Below are 19,138 nucleotides of genomic sequence, written 5' to 3'. Positions count from 1 at the left end.
ACATGTTTGCTTCAAGGCTAAAAATTAAAACAGTAACCAATAGATATTACGTTACGCATGCATATTCGTAATGCCTTCGTTTGATCTTCAACTGGCAAATCCCATTGTTTTCGGGTTTTCACTTTTGTACCGATTTTCTCCGGCTAAACCCCAAATATAAAGTTTTGCATGAGTTCGAATACCTTATCTATTAAGTTTCATGTCTGAAGACCAAAAATTGACAGGAGTTTAGGCTGCAAAACTTTTTTAAACACACACACATATATATATATATATATATATATATATATATATATATATATATATATATATACACGCATACATAAATATATATAGGAAGAAGTTTGTGTTTACTGGGCTAGTGCATCTGTTTCTTGTCTCTCGCTCCTGGACAGGGTTCAGAAGAGAGTCGCCAACCTGATAGGTCCTGAACTGTCATCTAGGCTTCAGCCTCTGTCCCATCGGCGAGATGTTGCATTCCTCTGCCTGCTCTACAAATACTTCAATGGTGAATGCTCTGACGAACTGCAAACACTTGTACCTCCCCGACGTAACTACCCCCGACAAACCCGACAAGCTACTAAGTCTCATCCCTTTACAGTAGAGATCCCTAGGTGCAAGAAAGCCTTTTACTCCAATAGTTTCTTCCCCAGAACTGCGGGTCTTTGGAACTCCCTTCCGGGATTCTGCTTTCCCAACTGCAATGATATGCAGAAGTTCAAGTGTAATGTTAACAAACATCTTTCTACTCATCTCCCTTCATAATGACCCCGCTAATTAAGTCCCTGATAGTAGCCCCCTGCTTCAAAGTGGCACTGTGCCTTGTTTGGGGTGAAAATTGAATAAAAAAACCAAAAAAAAAAAAACCTTTTTACACAAATATTACACAAGTATAAATCATGTAGAATATCTGCATGAATATAATTACACGTAATAGTTAACTAAAGATGATCATCCCATAAGAAAACCGAAAAATCTAATAGGGAATTAATTAAAATTAATGTTTAAAAGAATATGCAAATTAGCTACATCTTTTGCTAATGAATGCAATTCCACGACCCGTGTATAACAAAGTTGTATTTTTTTAATATATAGAAAAAGGTGTTTGAATATGAATATTAAAACACACACACGCATCATAAGTCTATGTTCCAAATTTCAAGATTTTGTCTATCTTACAATTTATTTCTTTGTTGACATGCATAATAATTGACGGCATGTTTCGTAGCGCAAAATCATTCATTTAATTATTATACTAATCAATGAATATATATTGTCTTTAACCTAATTGATATAATAGTTAATTGAGTGATTTTGTGCTACGAAGCAGGTGCTGTCAAGAATTGTGCATGTCAACATATTTATAGGAATAAATTGAAAGATGGTCAACATCTTGAAATTTGGAATATAGACTTTTGTCATTTATTTGTTATATGCTCTGTAATTACATTGAGCTTCATAAATTAAAGGATCGGTATAAATAAAAAGTGAAATATAATAGAAAAGGTCTCTTCTGAGGGGAAAAGAAAAGGGCATCACCTACTAGGTTTCAAAGTCGGTTTGAAACTCTATCAAAGCTGGATAGGGTGTGCCGAGTAGCTCCTGCCCAGATGTGGCAACAGTACTTTATTTTAGGATGTACCTGGCTCTTATCCAGATTGAGGATTGCATCGGCAGTGAGATACCTTCTGGTCCAACCATTTTTCCAACAATATTGGCAACAGATTTAATGTATATTGTCGAACTCTGCATTCTGCATCGAATTTCAAACGGGACACTTTATTTAACCCACGGGGTAGCATTCTCTCGTTCTATTAGCCATAAATGGGTAGAAGTCCCAAGTAATTTGAAATTATATTCTGAGTGGCACTCGCGCTGAGGATTTGAACCTTCAACTCCAGAAGAGTGTAACTTACAACTGAATTTTACCAAGTACTTTGTCCACAAGACCGTTCAAAATCCTGACCATTTCCGATTTCGGCAGAAAGATTCCAGACTTTGACAAGATACACCTGAAGAAGGTCGGAGATTACATTGACCGAAAAGTTGTGAAAATAACACTTAAAATGAGAAAAATAGTTCAAAGAATCCAAATACGAATAATCAATCCTTATCTAAAAAATTTTGAAACGCAATGATAAACTGATTTCAGTGCAGACTTAAGTTTGGCCAAGATCAAAGTGTAGTATCTGGTCTTCAGATGCGGCACTTCCATTTCTCGTTCTCTTTCAGTGGAGGAGAAACCTTTCACGACTGAGACAATTTTTATTTTTGTACCTTTTCTCCACATTAAAAAACGACCCTGGTGTCTAACTCTGCCCCGTGGGGAGGCATTGTAAATAGGTACTTAGCAATCCATGTATTTCTCAAAAGATGATGTCCATCTCTTCCCCTCTCTCTCTCTCTCTCTCTCTCTCTCTCTGTCCATCTCTTCCCCTCTCTCTCTCTGTCCATCTCTTCCCCCCTCTCTCTCTCTCTCTCTGTCCGTCTCTTCCCCCCTCTCACTCTCTGCCCGTCTCTTCCCCCTCTCACTCTCTGCCCGTCTCTTCCCCCCTCTCACTCTCTGCCCGTCTCTTCCCCTCTCTCTCTGTCCATCTCTTCCCCCCCCTCTCTCTATCTCTTCCCCTCTCTCTCTCTCTCTGTCCATATCTTCCCCTCCCTCTCTCTCTGTCCATATCTTCCCCCCTCTCTCTCTCTCTGTCCATATCTTCCCCTCTCTCTCTCTCTCTGTCCATATCGTCCCCCCTCTCTCTCTCTCTCTCTCTCTCTCTCTCTGTCCATATCTTCCCCTCTCTCTCTCTCTCTCTCTCTCTCTGTCCATATCTTCCCCTCTCTCTCTCTCTCTCTCTCTCTCTCTCTCTGTCCACATCTTCCCCCCTCTCTCTCTCTCTCTCTCTCTGTCCATATCTTCCCCTCTCCCTCTCTCTCTGTCCATATCTTCCCCTCTCCCTCTCTCTCTGTCCATATCTTCCCCTCTCTATCTCTGTCCATATCTTCCCCTCTCTATCTCTGTCCATATCTTCCTCTCTCTCTCTCTGTCCATATCTTCCCCTCTCTCTCTCTGTCCATATCTTCCCCTCTCTCTCTCTGTCCATATCTTCCCCTCTCTCTGTCCATATCTTCCCCTCTCTCTCTCTCTCTCTCTCTGTCCATATCTTCCCCTCTCTCTCTCTCTGTCCATATCTTCCCCTCTCTCTCTCTCTCTCTGTCCACATCTTCCCCTCTCTCTCTCTCTCTGTCCATCTCTTCCCCCTCTCTCTCTCTCTGCCCGTCTCTTCCCCCCTCTCACTCTCTGCCCGTCTCTTCCCCCCTCTCACTCTCTGCCCGTCTCTTCCCCCCCCCTCTCTCTCTATCTCTTCCCCTCTCTCTCTCTCTCTGTCCATATCTTCCCCTCCCTCTCTCTCTGTCCATATCTTCCCCTCCCTCTCTCTCTGTCCATATCTTCCCCTCTCTCTCTCTCTCTGTCCATATCTTCCCCTCTCTCTATCTCTCTGTCCATATCGTCCCCTCTCTCTCTCTCTCTCTCTCTCTCTGTCCATATCTTCCCCTCTCTCTCTCTCTCTCTCTCTCTGTCCACATCTTCCCCCCTCTCTCTCTCTCTCTCTCTCTGTCCATATCTTCCCCTCTCCCTCTCTCTCTGTCCATATCTTCCCCTCTCCCTCTCTCTCTGTCCATATCTTCCCCTCTCTATCTCTGTCCATATCTTCCTCTCTCTCTCTCTGTCCATATCTTCCCCTCTCTCTCTCTCTGTCCATATCTTCCCCTCTCTCTCTCTCTGTCCATATCTTCCCCTCTCTCTCTCTGTCCATATCTTCCCCTCTCTCTGTCCATATCTTCCCCTCTCTCTCTTTCTCTCTGTCCATATCTTCCCCTCTCTCTCTCTCTCTCTGTCCACATCTTCCCCTCTCTCTCTCTCTCTCTGTCCATATCTTCCCTATCTCTCTCTGTCCATATCTTCCCTCTCTCTCTCTCTCTCTCTGTCCATATCTTCCCTCTCTCTCTCTCTGTCCATATCTTCCCTCTCTCTCTCTCTGTCCATATCTTCCCTCTCTCTCTCTCTCTCTGTCCATATCTTCCCCTCTCTCTCTCTCTGTCCATATCTTCCCCTCGCTCTCTCTCTCTGTCCATATCTTCCCCTCTCTCTCTCTCTCTCTCTGTCCATATCTTCCCCTCTCTCTCTCTCTCTGTCCATATCTTCCCCTCTCTCTCTCTCTCTCTCTCTCTCTCTCTGTCCGTCTCTTCCCCCCTCTCTCTCTCTGTCCGTCTCTTCCCCCCTCTCTCTCTCTCTCTCTCTGTCCGTCTCTTCCCCCCTCTCTCTCTGTCCGTCTCTTCCCCCCTCTCTCTCTCTGTCCGTCTCTTCCCCCCCTCGCTCTCTCTGTCCGTCTCTTCCCCCCCTCGCTCTCTCTGTCCGTCTCTTCCCCCCCTCGCTCTCTCTGTCCGTCTCTTCCCCCCCTCGCTCTCTCTGTCCGTCTCTTCCCCCCCTCGCTCTCTCTGTCCGTCTCTTCCCCCCCTCGCTCTCTCTGTCCGTCTCTTCCCCCCCTCGCTCTCTCTGTCCGTCTCTTCCCCCCCTCGCTCTCTCTGTCCGTCTCTTCCCCCCCTCGCTCTCTCTGTCCGTCTCTTCCCCCCCTCGCTCTCTCTGTCCGTCTCTTCCCCCCCTCGCTCTCTCTCTGTCCGTCTCTTCCCCCCCTCGCTCTCTCTCTGTCCGTTTCTTCCCCCCCCCTCGCTCTCTCTCTGTCCGTTTCTTCCCTCCTCTCTCTCTCTCTCTTTTATTCCCCTCTCTCTCTTTTATTCCCCTCTCTCTCTTTTGTTCTCCCTCTCTCTTTTGTTCTCCCTCTCTCTTTTGTTCTCCCTCTCTCTTTGGTTCTCCCTCTCTCTTTTGTTCTCCCTCTCTCTTTTGTTCTCCCTCTCTCTTTTGTTCTCCCTCTCTCTTTTGTTCTCCCTCTCTCTTTTGTTCTCCCTCTCTCTTTTGTTCTCTCTCTCTTATTTCCCCCCTCCCTCCCTCTCTGTTTCGTTTCCCCCTCCCTCCCTCTCTGTTTCGTTTCCCCCTCCCTCCCTCTCTGTTTCGTTTCCCCCTCCCTCCCTCTCTGTTTCGTTTCCCCCTCCCTCCCTCTCTGTTTCGTTTCCCCCTCCCTCCCTCTCTGTTTCGTTTCCCCCTCCCTCCCTCTCTGTTTCGTTTCCCCCTCCCTCCCTCTCTGTTTCGTTTCCCCCTCCCTCCCTCTCTGTTTCGTTTCCCCCTCCCTCCCTCTCTGTTTCGTTTCCCCCTCCCTCCCTCTCTGTTTCGTTTCCCCCTCCCTCCCTCTCTTTTTCGTTTCCCCCTCCCTCTCTCTCTTTTTCGTTTCCCCCTCCCTCTCTCTGTTTCGTTTCCCCCTCCCTCTCTCTGTTTCGTTTCCCCCTCCCTCTCTCTGTTTCGTTTCCCCCTCCCTCTCTCTCTGTTTCGTTCCCCCCCCTCTCTCTCTGTTTCGTTCCCCCCCCCTCTCTCTCTGTTTCGTTCCCCCCCCCCTCTCTCTCTGTTTCGTTCCCCCCCCCTCTCTCTCTGTTTCGTTCTCCCCCTCCCTCTCTCTCTGTTTCGTTCTCCCCCTCCCTCTCTCTCTGTTTCGTTCTCCCCCTCCCTCTCTCTCTGTTTCGTTCTCCCCCTCCCTCTCTCTCTGTTTCGTTCTCCCCCTCCCTCTCTCTCTGTTTCGTTTCCCCCTCCCTCTCTCTCTGTTTCGTTTCCCCCTCCCTCTCTCTCTGTTTCGTTTTCCCCTTCTCTCTCCCTCTCTCTCTGTTTCGTTTTTCCCCTTCTCTCTCTCTCTGTTTTGTTCCCCCTTCTCTCTCTCTCTCTCTCTCTGTTTTGTTTCCCCTTCTCTCTCTCTCTCTCTCTCTGTTTTGTTCCCCTCTCTCTCTCTGTTTTGTTCCCCTCTCTCTGTTTTGTTTCACCCCCCTCTCTTTTGTTTCTCCCCTCTTATTTGATCCCCCCTCTCTTTTGCCCCTCCCTCTCTCTCTCTCTCTCTCTCTGTCCACACACACACACACACACAGTCTCTCTCTCACGTTCCACACTCTGTCTCTTTCTTTTTTTCCTCTACTCCGGCTTTGGAAACTTGCAAAAATAGCGCTTTTGGCCTACTCCCCGCCCACTCCTCTCTATCATAGAAAATGTAGGCCACAACGACTCTCTCTCTCGCTCTCCCAACCTCCGAGACTTGTCGCTTAGAGGCTACTTTGGTTTTAAAAAAAGCAAATAAAACTATCTCTACACAAAACACCCGAAAAAAGAAAACCATGGAAGAAAGCGCCCATAAAATAACTCCAATAATAAATTACTACTAAACTATTACATTACTGATAATAATAATACTAAACTATTACATTACTGATAATAATAATACTAATACTATTACTAACTTCTCTACCTGTTGATGTTTCGAAACTAGTTGTTGATGCTGATGGTGTTTTCCCCTCCTTCTCACCCTCCCGCATTCTGTGAGCCAGTTAGATTTTGGAAGGGGAGGGCGAGGGGTAGGCAGTCAAAAAAAAAGGGGGGGGGGTATGGAAGTTATAAAAATATCTTCTCTCTCCCTCTCCTCCCGCTCTCTTTCTCTTCCCTTCCCCCCTACCCAGTGGCGCGCGCGCTCGTGCACTGTTCTTCATTTCGCTGACTCGTAAAGTGGGCTAAGCTTTATTTTTACCTGGCCTTATAAATAATAATACTTCTACGTTGGCTTTTTTGTAGTAGTTATTTTTCTTTTGATTTTGTCTTAAAAACAACGTGAAAACAAAACCAAAAAGGAAGATTAAAAAAACAAAACAAAAAAAAAACCTTAACGATGGAATTTATATAAGAAATAAATTTCCACATTTTGTTTCAATTCCTCGAAATTGACAACAACCCGAACGTTTAGAATGGCAGTATACCATTTGATACGAAACGGATGTGAGTTTTAAAACCTTTTCTTTATTTAATAAGAATTAGACTTAGTTCTTGTTTAGAATTCAACCTAATTAAAAAAAAAATAAATAAAAATCTTTATGGTGTACGTACATGTCACGGAAATGCCATATTCTCAAAATCACGTAAATTGCTCAAGTAGTTTTATTTTTATTATTTTTATTTATTTATTTTGATAAATACTCATTTTCAAGTGATTAATGGGAATTCGTAGGCATTAATAACAAATCTATTATGTATGAATTATTGAGTTATCTCCCTTTGATTCTTGGCATTTTTTTTTTCAAAATGGCGGGCAAGAGTTACTTCTAAGATACTCAAAAGTTGACTTTCATAGTTAAAAAGAAAATTACTTGATCAATTTACGTGATTTTTGGAACATAACTTACATCATAAAGATTTTGCTGTATTTTTCTTTTTGATTAAGTTATGTTCTAAATATATAATTTATAGAATCAGTGAATCACTCCCGTCGCTGATTGAATGTTTTTTTTTACTTTGTTGGTTCAAACTCGATGGATTTAAATAACATTCGTAGAAAAAAGCCAGCTTGAAAAATGGAATAATTACATGGATGGAATGGAATAATTACAACAAACCGAAAAATGATTATAAAAACAAATACACAACAAATGTATTTGTTTTATATTTTAATTTTTTACTATATATTTTTTTTTCGTTTGTTGGCTTTTACTGCTAAATCCTCCAAATAAATGTTTCCAAAGGCAAGATATGTTAGTCTTCTACCTATATAACGTTTTTGTTTGTTTAAACTTATTTTAAAGCGTTTATTTACTTTGAAACAGAAGTAGTGTAGTTTTATAAGTTAAAACAAGAAAAAAAAAATCACTAACAGGAGACCCTAATCCTGGAAGTTTCGAGAATCGCTCAAATCTCAAAAATAAGATGATAGTAAAAAAAAAAAAAAAAAAAAAATCATCAAATATCACCGTGACATTTCTATCAGTATTTTGTTTTGGTTTTTCATTTTTTTTTTTTTTTTTTTTTTTTTTTAAGTTACTTTTCTACCTAACCAGATACTTTTTTAGTATTTTTATTCAATGTAACATGTTTATTCAGCCCGAAAAACATACATTGTTTACCGATGTATTAGAAAATTTAAAATGGCACCCGACTCACTCTTGAACACGGCAAATTTGGGAAAATGAGTTATAAATAAAAAAAAAAACTATACCAAATATTGTTAGAAACTCGCTCAATATTTTACGGTGACATAGGCTGATATATATTCGGTGTGTTTTTAACAGTATTTTGTATATTTTTTTATTTTTAACTCATTTTCCCAGACTTACCGTGTCAAAGAGAGTCGGGCGCTATTTTAAATTTTCCAATACATCGGTAAACACTGTTTTTCGAGCTGAATAAACTTGTTACAGTAAATAAAAACACTAAAAAAAATATCCAGTTAAGTTGAAAAATAACTTATCTTGGCTTTGATAACATTTATTTGTTATATATTTGTTTTTGACAACTTTTTCTAATCTGTGTATAGTAATACATTACAACCCCAAAAATAATATATATTATATCGTGGAACTTTAATTTAACTTGAAAATACTATTTAAAATATACCACGATAGCATAAGTGTGTAAGCATCAATGGCGGACCTGTACAAGAATGCCCACCCCCTAAAAAATCAGTGTTTTCTTTTCTTTTCTTTTTTTTTTTTTTATTTCTGAGGATCATCAGATTACAGACTTAAATATATTATAAAAAAAAATTGAAAAAAAAAAAAAATTAATAACTTTTAAGAAGGGGGTTCATTTTCTCGTTATAACGTTTCTACTTCATTGCTACCGGACTTACTGTCCATTTCTGTACCAACGTGTCACGTGATTAGAACGTTATAACGAGAAAGTAAACCCCTTCTTAAAAGTCATTAATTTTTTTTTTTTTTTTTTTTTTCAAAATTTTTTTCTGCTAATGTGATACTTAAGTCTGTATTATATAATCGTCGAAAACAAACGTGAAACAGTGAAACACGCATTTTTAGGGGGGTGGAGAGCAGTGGAGCAGTGGAGCAAGCACTCTCGTACAGGTCCGTCCGTCGCATCAATGTTTGTGTGTTTTTGGTGGACCTTAACGAGAATTACCCCCTCCCTATAAATTAGTGTCACAAATCAATAATAATTAACTGAAAAATTTGAAAAAAAAAAAAAAAAAAACGAAAGCCGTTCTTAACATGGAGGTGCTTATTCCGATAGCCGTTTTGAGAGGTGGGGGAGTCTCATTCTAGTCCGCTGTGTTTTTTCTTTTTTCTTTTTTTTTTTTTTTTTTTTTTTGTCTATATTGCAAAATGTCCAAATATACTTTATTCTACATTTAACTTGCCTCCGTCTACAAGTCGGATGTTTTTTTGTTTTTTTTTCGTTTTTTTTTTCATGAATTTTTTTCAGGTGCCCTTTGGCGATTTTTAGCATAAAAAATTATAGTTTCTGATTAGTTTCAACCCTTATAATAATAAACCCAATGAAATGATTATAACGTATTCGGTTTTAACGGCCCCTAAAATACGTAGGAATTTGGGCGGTTTGGGAAACGGGCGTGATTCAATAAAAATACCAAAGATATTAAATATTAGATTCTATCATCAACCATGTTGGTTTTAAGGAGGGGGAGAAAAAAACTTTTCCGACCATGCTGGTTTTAAGAGGAACGAAGCGGGAGAAAGGGAAAGACGTTACTTTTATCATTTTTTTTTTCTACGCGCAAAAAAAGGGTAATCATGAATAATGAAGTTTAAATCCTTGACGAGGTTTAATTTATTTTTTCAGAAAACAAAAAGCAAATACAATTTTGGGTTTGTGTTAAAATCCACACAGGTACGAAAAAGTTGTCAATAAACAAATGCAGTATAACCCGAATATAAAAGACCCGAATATAAGAAAACGTGGGTTTGTATTACTGTACACACATAGATTCGAAAAAGTTGTCAAAAAACAAATATATAACAAATAAATGTTATCAAAGGCAAGATAAGTTTTCTACATAACTGGATATATTTTTCGTGTTTTTATTCAATGTAACATGTTTATTCAGCTCGAAAAACATGCAGTGTTTACCGATGTAATTGGAAAATTCAAAATGGCGCCCGACACTCTCTTTAACATGGTAAGTTTGGGCAAAGGTGTTATGAATAATAAACTAGACAAAATACTATTAAAAAAACATCGAATATATTTCAACTTATGTCACGGTAACATATATTGAGCGAATTTCTAACAGTATTTTGTCTAGTTTATTATTTATAACATCTTTTCCTGAACTTACCGTGTTAAAGAGAGAGTCGGCCGCCATCTCGAATTTTCCAATACATCGGTAAACACTGTATGCTTTTCGAGCTGAATAAACATGTTACATTGAATAAAAATACGAAAATTATATCCAGTTAGGTAGAAAAGTAACTTATCTTGCCTTTGATAACATTTATTTGCTATATATTTGTTTTTTGACAACTTTTTCGAATCTGTGTGTACAATAATACAAACCCACTCTCTCTTTAACACGGTAAGTTTGGGAAAAGGTGTTATAAATAAAATAAAAAAACTGGGTAAAATACTGTTAAAAACTCGCTCCATATATGTTATCGTGACATAGGTTGACATATATTCAGTGTGTTTTTAATAGTATTTTGTCTAGTTTGTTTTATTTATAACACCTTTTCCCAAACTTACCGTGTTAAAGAGGGAGTGAGGCGCCATCTTGAATTTTCCAATACATCGATAAACACTATGTTTTTCGAGCTGAATAAACATGTTACATTGAATAAAAACACGAAAAGTATATCCAGTTTGGTAGAAAAGTAACTTATCTTGCCTTTGATAACATTTATTTGTTTTTTGACAACTTTTTCGAATCTATGTGTACAGTAATACAAACGCGATTTTTTTTCTAGTCCCTGATCAGAATCTGTGATAATGTACAGTGCAACAACACGGATATAATAGACCCCCCCCCCGGGTATCTTATATCCGGGTTACACTTCATATAACAAATAAATGTTATCAAAGGCAAGATGAATTACTTTTCTACCAGGTGTGTATTACTGTATTACTATACACAGATTCGAAGAAGTAAAAAAACAAACAAAAACAAATATATAACGAATGTTATCAAAGGCAAGATAAGTTACTTTTCTACCTAACTGGATAATTTTTAGTGTTTTATTTAATGTAAAATGTTTATTCAGTTTGAAAGAACAGTGGTTACCGATGTATTGGAAAATTCAAAATGGCGCCGGCGCCGGACTCTGTGGAACACGGTAAGTTTGGGAAAATGAGTTTAAACTAAAAACTATACAAAATGCTGTTAGAAACTCGCTCAGCCTATGTCACGGTAACATATATTAACATATATTCGGTGGGTTTATAACAGTATATAGGCGCCATTTTAAATTTTCCAATACATCGGTACGGTACACAGTGTTTTTTTTTTTTTTTTTGAGCTGAATAAACATATTACATTAAATAAAAACACTAAAAAATTATCCCGTTAGGTAGAAAAGTAACTTATCTTGTCTTTGATAACATTTGTTATAATATTTGTTTTTTGACAACTTTTTCGAATATGTGTGTATAGTTATAGAAACCCAAATATTTATTCAGTTCGAAAAACAAGTAATATTGAGTGCTACCGAAGAACAAGAAAAAAAAATCGCCGTAATGTCTCTTTACATGTTTGAAGTCTCAACAAAGACTGCAAAATTAGAAATAAAGCAAAATGGTGGTAGAAACCCAACCAATAAATATCACGGTAACATTTATTCAGTGATTTTTTTTTTTTTTTTTTTTTTGCGTACTTCTTGGGCGTTGAGTTCAATGGAGACCAGCATAAAAATCTTTGCTCCCTTCCTAGCGCATGCGCACATAATATTTTTTTATTTACTGACGTTGTCGTAGTAATTAAACTATTATTGGTCACATTATTTGCTCCCATACTTACGAAACTGTTTAAGCGTTGCCTTAAGGAGAAGTGCTTTCCAACACCCTGGAAAACCTCGTCAATACCAATAAGTCTCCTGTGTGTCATGAGTAAGTTGCTGGAATCCATATTAAATAGAGAAATAGTCAACCACCTCAGCAGAAATAACCTTCTTAGTGACACACAATATGGTTTCCATTCTGCAAGATCTACTGCAGATGTGCTAACGGTTATATCTCATAGGATTAGTGAATCTCTTGACAAAGGCTTCCTTTCTAGGGCACTTGCTCTTGATATATCAAAGGCCTTCGACAGAGTATGGCATAAAGGCCTACTTCACAAGATTTCCAGCTACGGTATAACTGGAAATATTCTCTCTATCATTAAATCATTTCTCTCTGATAGGCTCATAAGAGTAGTGGTTGATGGACAAAAATCAGAGGCCTGCAGTATTAATGCTGGAGTCCCTCAAGGGTCAATCCTGGGCCCAACTCTCTTCCTGATCTACATCAATAATCTCCCTAAACACATACTTAAATCATTCGTTGACATCTATGCTGATGACACGACCATCTACAGCAACACATCAAAGGCTGTAAATGACAAAGCTCTCTCTGATTCTCTCTCCTCTGATCTTGAGCGAGTGGTTCAGTCGGGGAAGACGTGGCTGGTTACCTTTAATGCATCTAAAACCAAACTCCTATCTTTACATCATCAACGCTCTGATCCCCATCTGGCATCAATTGAAATGGATGGCTCTCGTCTAGGAGAAGCCCTATGTTTTGACAAGCTTCTGGGCTTGACCTTCACTCCTGATCTGAAATGGAACACGTACATCAAGTCTGTTGCCAAGGTCGCTGGAAAGATGTTGGGATCCTTCTACCGCTCCACTACTGATGCAATTCTCCATCTATATAAAAGCCAAGTACGTCCAAGGATGGAATACTGCTGCCATATCTGGGCAGGAGCTGCTAAAAGCAGCCTATCCTGCCTTGACAGAGTACAAAATAGACTTCGTGGCTTAGTGGGGGATGCCCTTTTCTCTTCCCTGCAACCTCTCTCCCACAGAAGAGACGTTGCAAGCCTATCTTTGTTTTATCGTTATTTCCATGGCAGGTGCTCATCTGAACTCCAATCTCTGGTCCCCCCTCGCCAATCTTTTACGAAAAACACCCGTCTAGCTGAATCCACTGTCAAACTTTCCCCACTCTTTATCTATGCCTAAATCAAAACGTAGATTCCATGAACAAAGCTTCTTTCTTAGAACTGCACGCCTGTGGAACTCTGTTCCGTCTGCCTGCTTCCCACCTGACTACAACTTGGATGTCTTCAAGTCCAACGTAAACAAATTCCTGATGAACCGCCCGTTGAAGTAGACACTTTATTAAATTTCCACACTAACATACTGTACTTACAATAACCCTTATCCCTGAGTGGCTTCCGGGCCTTGATAAGTGGTGACCACCTTTGTAAAAAAAAAAAAAAAAATTATTTTGAAAAGTTTTACTCTTTATAAATATTAAAAGAAAAAGTTACTAAACATTTATTAATAATGTCTCACTTTTACAGACATTTGTTTTTTAATTTCTTTTTAAATGACGACTTTTATCGACTTTTTTTTTAATAGCATTTGCGGATGGGTAAAAAACAGAAAATAACTAAACCATTTACTGATAATTTCTCACTTTTACAAATATTTTTAACAAATGTTATCAAAGTCAAGATACTGAGAAATTGTCAGTAAATAGTTTAGTTAATTTTTTTTCGTTTTTTACTCATCCGCAAATGCTATTAAAAAAAAAAGTCGATAAAAGTCGTCATTTGAAAAGAAATTTAAAAACAAATGTCTGTAAAAGTGAGACACTAATAAATGTTTAGTAACTTTTTTCTTTTAAAATTCATAAAGAGTAAAACTTTTTTCAAAATAAATAATGTGACAAATAATCGTTTAGTTACTACGACAAAGTCAGTAAATAAAAAAAATGTTGCATGCGCCAGGAAGGGAGCAACGCTTTTTTTCTATGCTGGTCACCATGGAACTCCACGCCCAAGGAGTACCCTTTTTTTTTTACCAGTTATCAAGTCTTCAGACATCACGGCTATTTTTTATTTTATTTTTTTTCGGTAGGACTCTATATTACTTGTTCGAAACGAATAAACATTTGAGATTATTACTGTACACATAGATTCGAAAAAGTTGTCAAAAAATAAATATATAACAAATAAATGTTATCAAAGGCAAGATAAGTTTTCTACATAACTGGATATATTTTTCGTGTTTTTATTCAATGTAACATGTTTATTCAGCTCGAAAAACATAGTGTTTACCGATGTATTGGAAAATTCAAAATGGCGCCCGACTCTCTGTTTAACACGGTAAGTTTGGGAAAAGGTGTTGTAAATAAAAAATTAGACAAAATACTATTAAAAACCCACCGAATATATGTCAACCTATGTCACGGTAACAAATATTGAGCGAGTTTCTAACAGTATTTTATCTAGGTTTTTATTTATAACAACTTTTCCCAAACTTACCGTGTTAAAGAGAGCCATATTTGACATTAAATAAAAACACTAAAAACTTATTCAAGGATGTTCAAATTTTTTGTGTAAAATCCTCAACATTTTACGCACTATCAACCACGTCATCATTTTGTTTCTACCGTGAAAATGGGCATGTTTTTTTACGGAAGACATTAAACGCTTTGAGTCAGGGTAGGCAGCGGTTTATGTTTTGCTATGGTTTATGTTAATTTTATTAATTAGAGGCCTCCGTACATTTTTTTTTTTTTTTTTAATACGCGCTAAAATCAAGTTGACACATTTTAATCGTGCATTTCTCTAGTTTATATGAGTAAAATGTAGGCACCTCCAAAAGTCACCACAGAAATACCCCCCCCCCATATGTAAAACGATGTAACTTTATTATAAATTAATATTATCAATATAACTTTTGGACCATTTAAAAGAAGAAAGGCCAAATAAACTAGTAATAATTTTTTAAAGTTTTTTTCATCGAATGAAAATAATGAAATTGCGAGACGAAAATCATGTTTACATAATTGGCGCTTTAAAATAACATTCCCATGTAGTAAGCATTTCGAACGTAAAAACATACCCGTGTTTAATAAATCTAACAAAAATCAACTAATGGTCAGATTTTCATGAAATTTTCCATACTTATCCATTTTAGAATGAAATTACATATAAAACACAGTTTCCGTAAAATATACAAGGGAAATTTTTTTTTTTTTTTTAGTGCGTGTCCTCCAATTTATTTTTTCGAAATTTGAAAAAATATATTTAAATCTATCGAAATTTCTATTATGAAACATAAGAGTTCAAATAAGTAAAACATTTATTTTTTTTTAATTTAACTACACGTATATAACAAAAAATTACCTTGAAGTTACAATTTAAAAAAATGATATAAATTTAATATTGATTTTTTTGGGGGTTTTTTAATAGCGTTTTTTCGAATTGATATATACTATAATCAGTTGAACTTCCAAGAAAAAGAAACTTTCTAAAAATTAATTTTTAAAAGATTAAAACGATTAAAATTCCATTTCAAAATGTTCCGCTGCAACATAGATTTTTAATTGTTTTAAAAAAATTTTTTTTTTAATATTAAGTTATGATATAAACATGACTCTTGTCAGCTATTTTATTGCCAGATTAAAACCAATTTCAATATATTATTGCACAAATAATGTGCATTTTGTTTGTCTCTTTTTACAGAAGAAAATATGGAAGCCCTTAGGTAACCAAATGAACATTCAGTAAAACCGTATTTCATATTTAATATACAAATGTTTATAATATTATTAATCGTTAAACTGTGTAATCTTAAAATCTAACAAAATTATAACAAAGATTAATTATTAATTGCAGTTTGAAGAATATAAACAAAGGTTTTAAAAAAATCATTAAGTCGCTTCTGCTTTTCCATAGTTCGTATAGTTAACACAAATCTGACGTCACGGAAACATGCGGTCAATTTTTCACAATCGTTTGGCAGACCCTAGTAAAATGAATTAACTTTATACTCGAAATGATTTCTCAGATAATAATGTTTAAGATAAAAAACATTTTTAATACCTACACAAACTTATTTTCTCATATTCGCCCACAAACCCTATTTAGTGATATTACCGTTTATTTTATGTCATAGAAAACAAATTCGGCATGTGCGTTAAAAATGGTTTCATATTTTTAGTTGTCAAAAAAACAATATATAACAAATAAATGTTATAAAAGGCAAGATAAGTTACTTTTCTACCTAACTGGATAATTTTTTAGTGTTTTTATTCAATATAACATGTTTATTTAGCTCGAAAAACATACAATGTTTACTGATGTATTGGAAAATTTAAAATAGTGCCGGACTCTCTATTGGTAAGTCTGGGAAAATGAGTTAAAAATATAAAACGGTAGAAAATACTGTTAATAAACCTACCGAATATGTCAGCCTATGTCACGGTAACATATATTGAGCGAGTTTCTAACAGTATTTTGTATAGTTTTTTTTTTTTAGTTTTAACTCCTTTTCCCAAACTTACCGTGTTCAATAGAGAGTCCTGCGCCATTTTAAATTTTCCAATACATCGATAAACACTGTATGTTTTTCGAGTTGAATAAACATGTTACGTTTTTTGATAACTTTTTCGAATCTGTGTATAGTGATACAAATCCAAAATGGTTTCATATTTTTATTATTTATTATCAGCGGAGAGAGAGAGAGGGGCACCCAGTTTTGCCGGGTTGTAAAATACGCTTAAATATATTTTAATTCATGCGGATTTCGTATTTATTAGTAGAGAGCCAAAAGAAGAAAATGTTTGTCGAAGCATAAGAGGCAGAAGAAGGGAAACAGTTTGAGCATTTGCGTTGAAAAAATAACATTTAATTTTCATAAATATAATTTACGCGTATGCGTGATCTCTAAATGATTTTTTTTTTTTTTTTTACTGTCCACTTTTGGCGCAGTAGTACTGATTTCAAAAGTAAAAAAATAAAATTGACTTTGGTGCCATCAGCTAGAATCAGAACCAAAATATTTAGCGCTCCAGCCTCATTCCCTATCGTTTGAGCTAACCCGACAGATAAAAAAAAATAAATTAAAATTAAACCACTTCTAGCTAATGATTGAATTTGCGTATGCGTAAAACTAATAGAAATGTCAGCAAGTTGAAATGAATATTCTTTGTCGGTCTATTTCTGTAGGTGTTATTCATCCATCTAAACTATTTTACTCGTCATAAACCATCCTTGGTGTATGATTACTATTTCCTGCTAATTCTAGTAGTTTAAGTGTTTATCGGTTAAATATTTCCACACACACACATACACGTAATGTTTTATTTTTATAGATTATAAATATGAAATAAGGAATCATTTGGAGTTAATGAATTTTGTTTTTAGATAAACACGACATCAGTTTACATTTAGGGGCCATTTAGTTTTGATTTAACGTATTCATATAATGTCGATATTTTAAGCACGTTTTTTCTCATTTTTACATGCATAATCTAAATGGATTTTAAGTAGAAATGATTCTGTATATACAATTTTTCTCACATTCTTCTCTGACTGCGACCTTTAACCATTACCGATTAGGCCTCAAATATCAAGTACAAAATAGGTTATTAGGTTAATTTAATATTTCGAAACAGCTCTTGTGCATTTTAGTTATTGTGAACAATTTTTTTTTTATAAAGAACTTCACTCTAAATGGAGATACAATTCAAGAAAATCAAAATGTCACACCTAATAATAACGGTTCAAAACAAATTGTAATTTTAATTTATTAGTATTTTTTTATTACAAAATTAAAGTTTGTTTTTGTTAGGGTTAGCTAAATAATATATTTCTTTTGAGGAAGTCGTGCCAGTTTGTAACTTGGAAGACTCTCTGATTAATACAAACATATTTCCAGTTTAATCTTAAAACGCTACATAAAAAAAGAAACTAATCTTTACTTTTTTAGTCTTGGATTTTTTTTTTCTTTCAGAATGATTATAGTATATATATATATATATATATATATAGAAGTGACCTTGTATGTGTGGAACGGTACATACCAAACTACTGTCAATTTTTGGTCTACAGACTTAAAACTTCATATAGAGGGATTCAGACCTTTGAAACAAATTCGATTTGGTTTTTTGGCCGGTAAAAATAGCTATGGGGTTAAAGTTAAAAAATTAGAATTTGGCAGGCGTAAGTCGACTTCTATGGATGCACAAATATACATTTATATGTTAAACTGAACAATTTTTAAATTTATGATATCTATCTGTCCTTAGGAAATGTGGTAATGATATCTGTCCTTAGGAAATGTGGTAATGATATCTGTCCTTAGGAAATGTGGTAATGATATCTGTCCTTAGGAAATGTGGTAATGATATCTGTCCTTAGGAAATGTGGTAATGATATTTGTCCTTAGGAAATGTGGTAATGATATCTATCTGTCCTTAGGAAATGTGGTAATGATATCTATCTGTCCTTAGGAAATGTGGTAATGATATCTATCTGTCCTTAGGAAATGTGGTAATGATATCTATCTGTCCTTAGGAAATGTGGTAATGATATCTATCTGTCCTTAGGAAATGTGGTAATGATATCTATCTGTCCTTAGGAAATGTGGTAATGAATACTGCTGTAGAGCTAAATGTTTTGGTTTTGATTCGAGCTGATAACATCCAAGTCTTTTACTTTTGAAGCCACTACTATATATTGGGTACAATATAATAATCGATAGAGAATTAATTTTATGATAATAAATACAAAATCTGCATCAATTAAAATATCAAATCTAAGCATATTTTATGACTGGGCAACCGTCGGGTGACTTGTTAGCATAAAAAAATGATTAGTTTTTGTTTGAGGTGAAGATGAACAGAACCGTAACTTAAAAAAAAAAAATCTGGAATTAATATATTTAAAATTTTAACAAATATTTTTTTTAAGTAAACCCTAAAAAAATATAAACCGTAATGAATTATATAAAACTAGCCTGGCTGCCTGGCGTTGCCCTGGTGTTTGGAGAGGTGTGTGTTGAGCAACAAAAAAAAAAAGTGATAGTAGCCAGGTAGGTTCGAACCCGTACCGCAAAGGAGGAAAAAGACATGTCTTTGCTGTTGTGTTCATTGCCAAACTGGAAGTGGCAAAGGTTTAAATTAAGGCTAGTCAATCGAAAAGATGGGATGACTTTCGAAAATATCAGTGAAAAAAAAGCGCCCCCCCCCTCCTTGTAGAAAACTGCC

General features: G+C 36.4%; 1 protein-coding gene across 31 annotated transcripts in view; it reads left to right on the top strand.

Annotated features, from left to right (window-relative positions):
- LOC145268857 (retinoic acid receptor RXR-like) overlaps positions 1-19,138 on the top strand; it is a 647,258-nt gene that overhangs the window by 420,822 nt on the left and 207,298 nt on the right. For 6 of the 31 annotated variants that reach the window (XM_080124570.1, XM_080124560.1, XM_080124547.1 and 3 more), the window contains exon 1: positions 6,595-6,913. The exons of 23 other annotated variants lie outside the window; for them this stretch is intronic. In XM_080124570.1, coding sequence (XP_079980696.1) covers positions 6,883-6,913 — 31 coding nt within the window. In that variant the 5' untranslated portion in view covers positions 6,595-6,882. Of the gene's footprint in view, positions 1-6,576; positions 6,914-19,138 lie in introns of those variants that run through there. 2 more of the 31 variants (XM_080124551.1, XM_080124559.1) reach the window with 2 other exon arrangements.

This window comes from Euprymna scolopes, chromosome 44, assembly GCF_053919585.1.
Source record: "Euprymna scolopes isolate OS-2025 chromosome 44, ASM5391958v1, whole genome shotgun sequence".
NCBI classification, from domain to species: domain Eukaryota; kingdom Metazoa; phylum Mollusca; class Cephalopoda; order Sepiida; family Sepiolidae; genus Euprymna; species Euprymna scolopes.
This window is presented reverse-complemented; position numbering and strand designations above follow the sequence as displayed.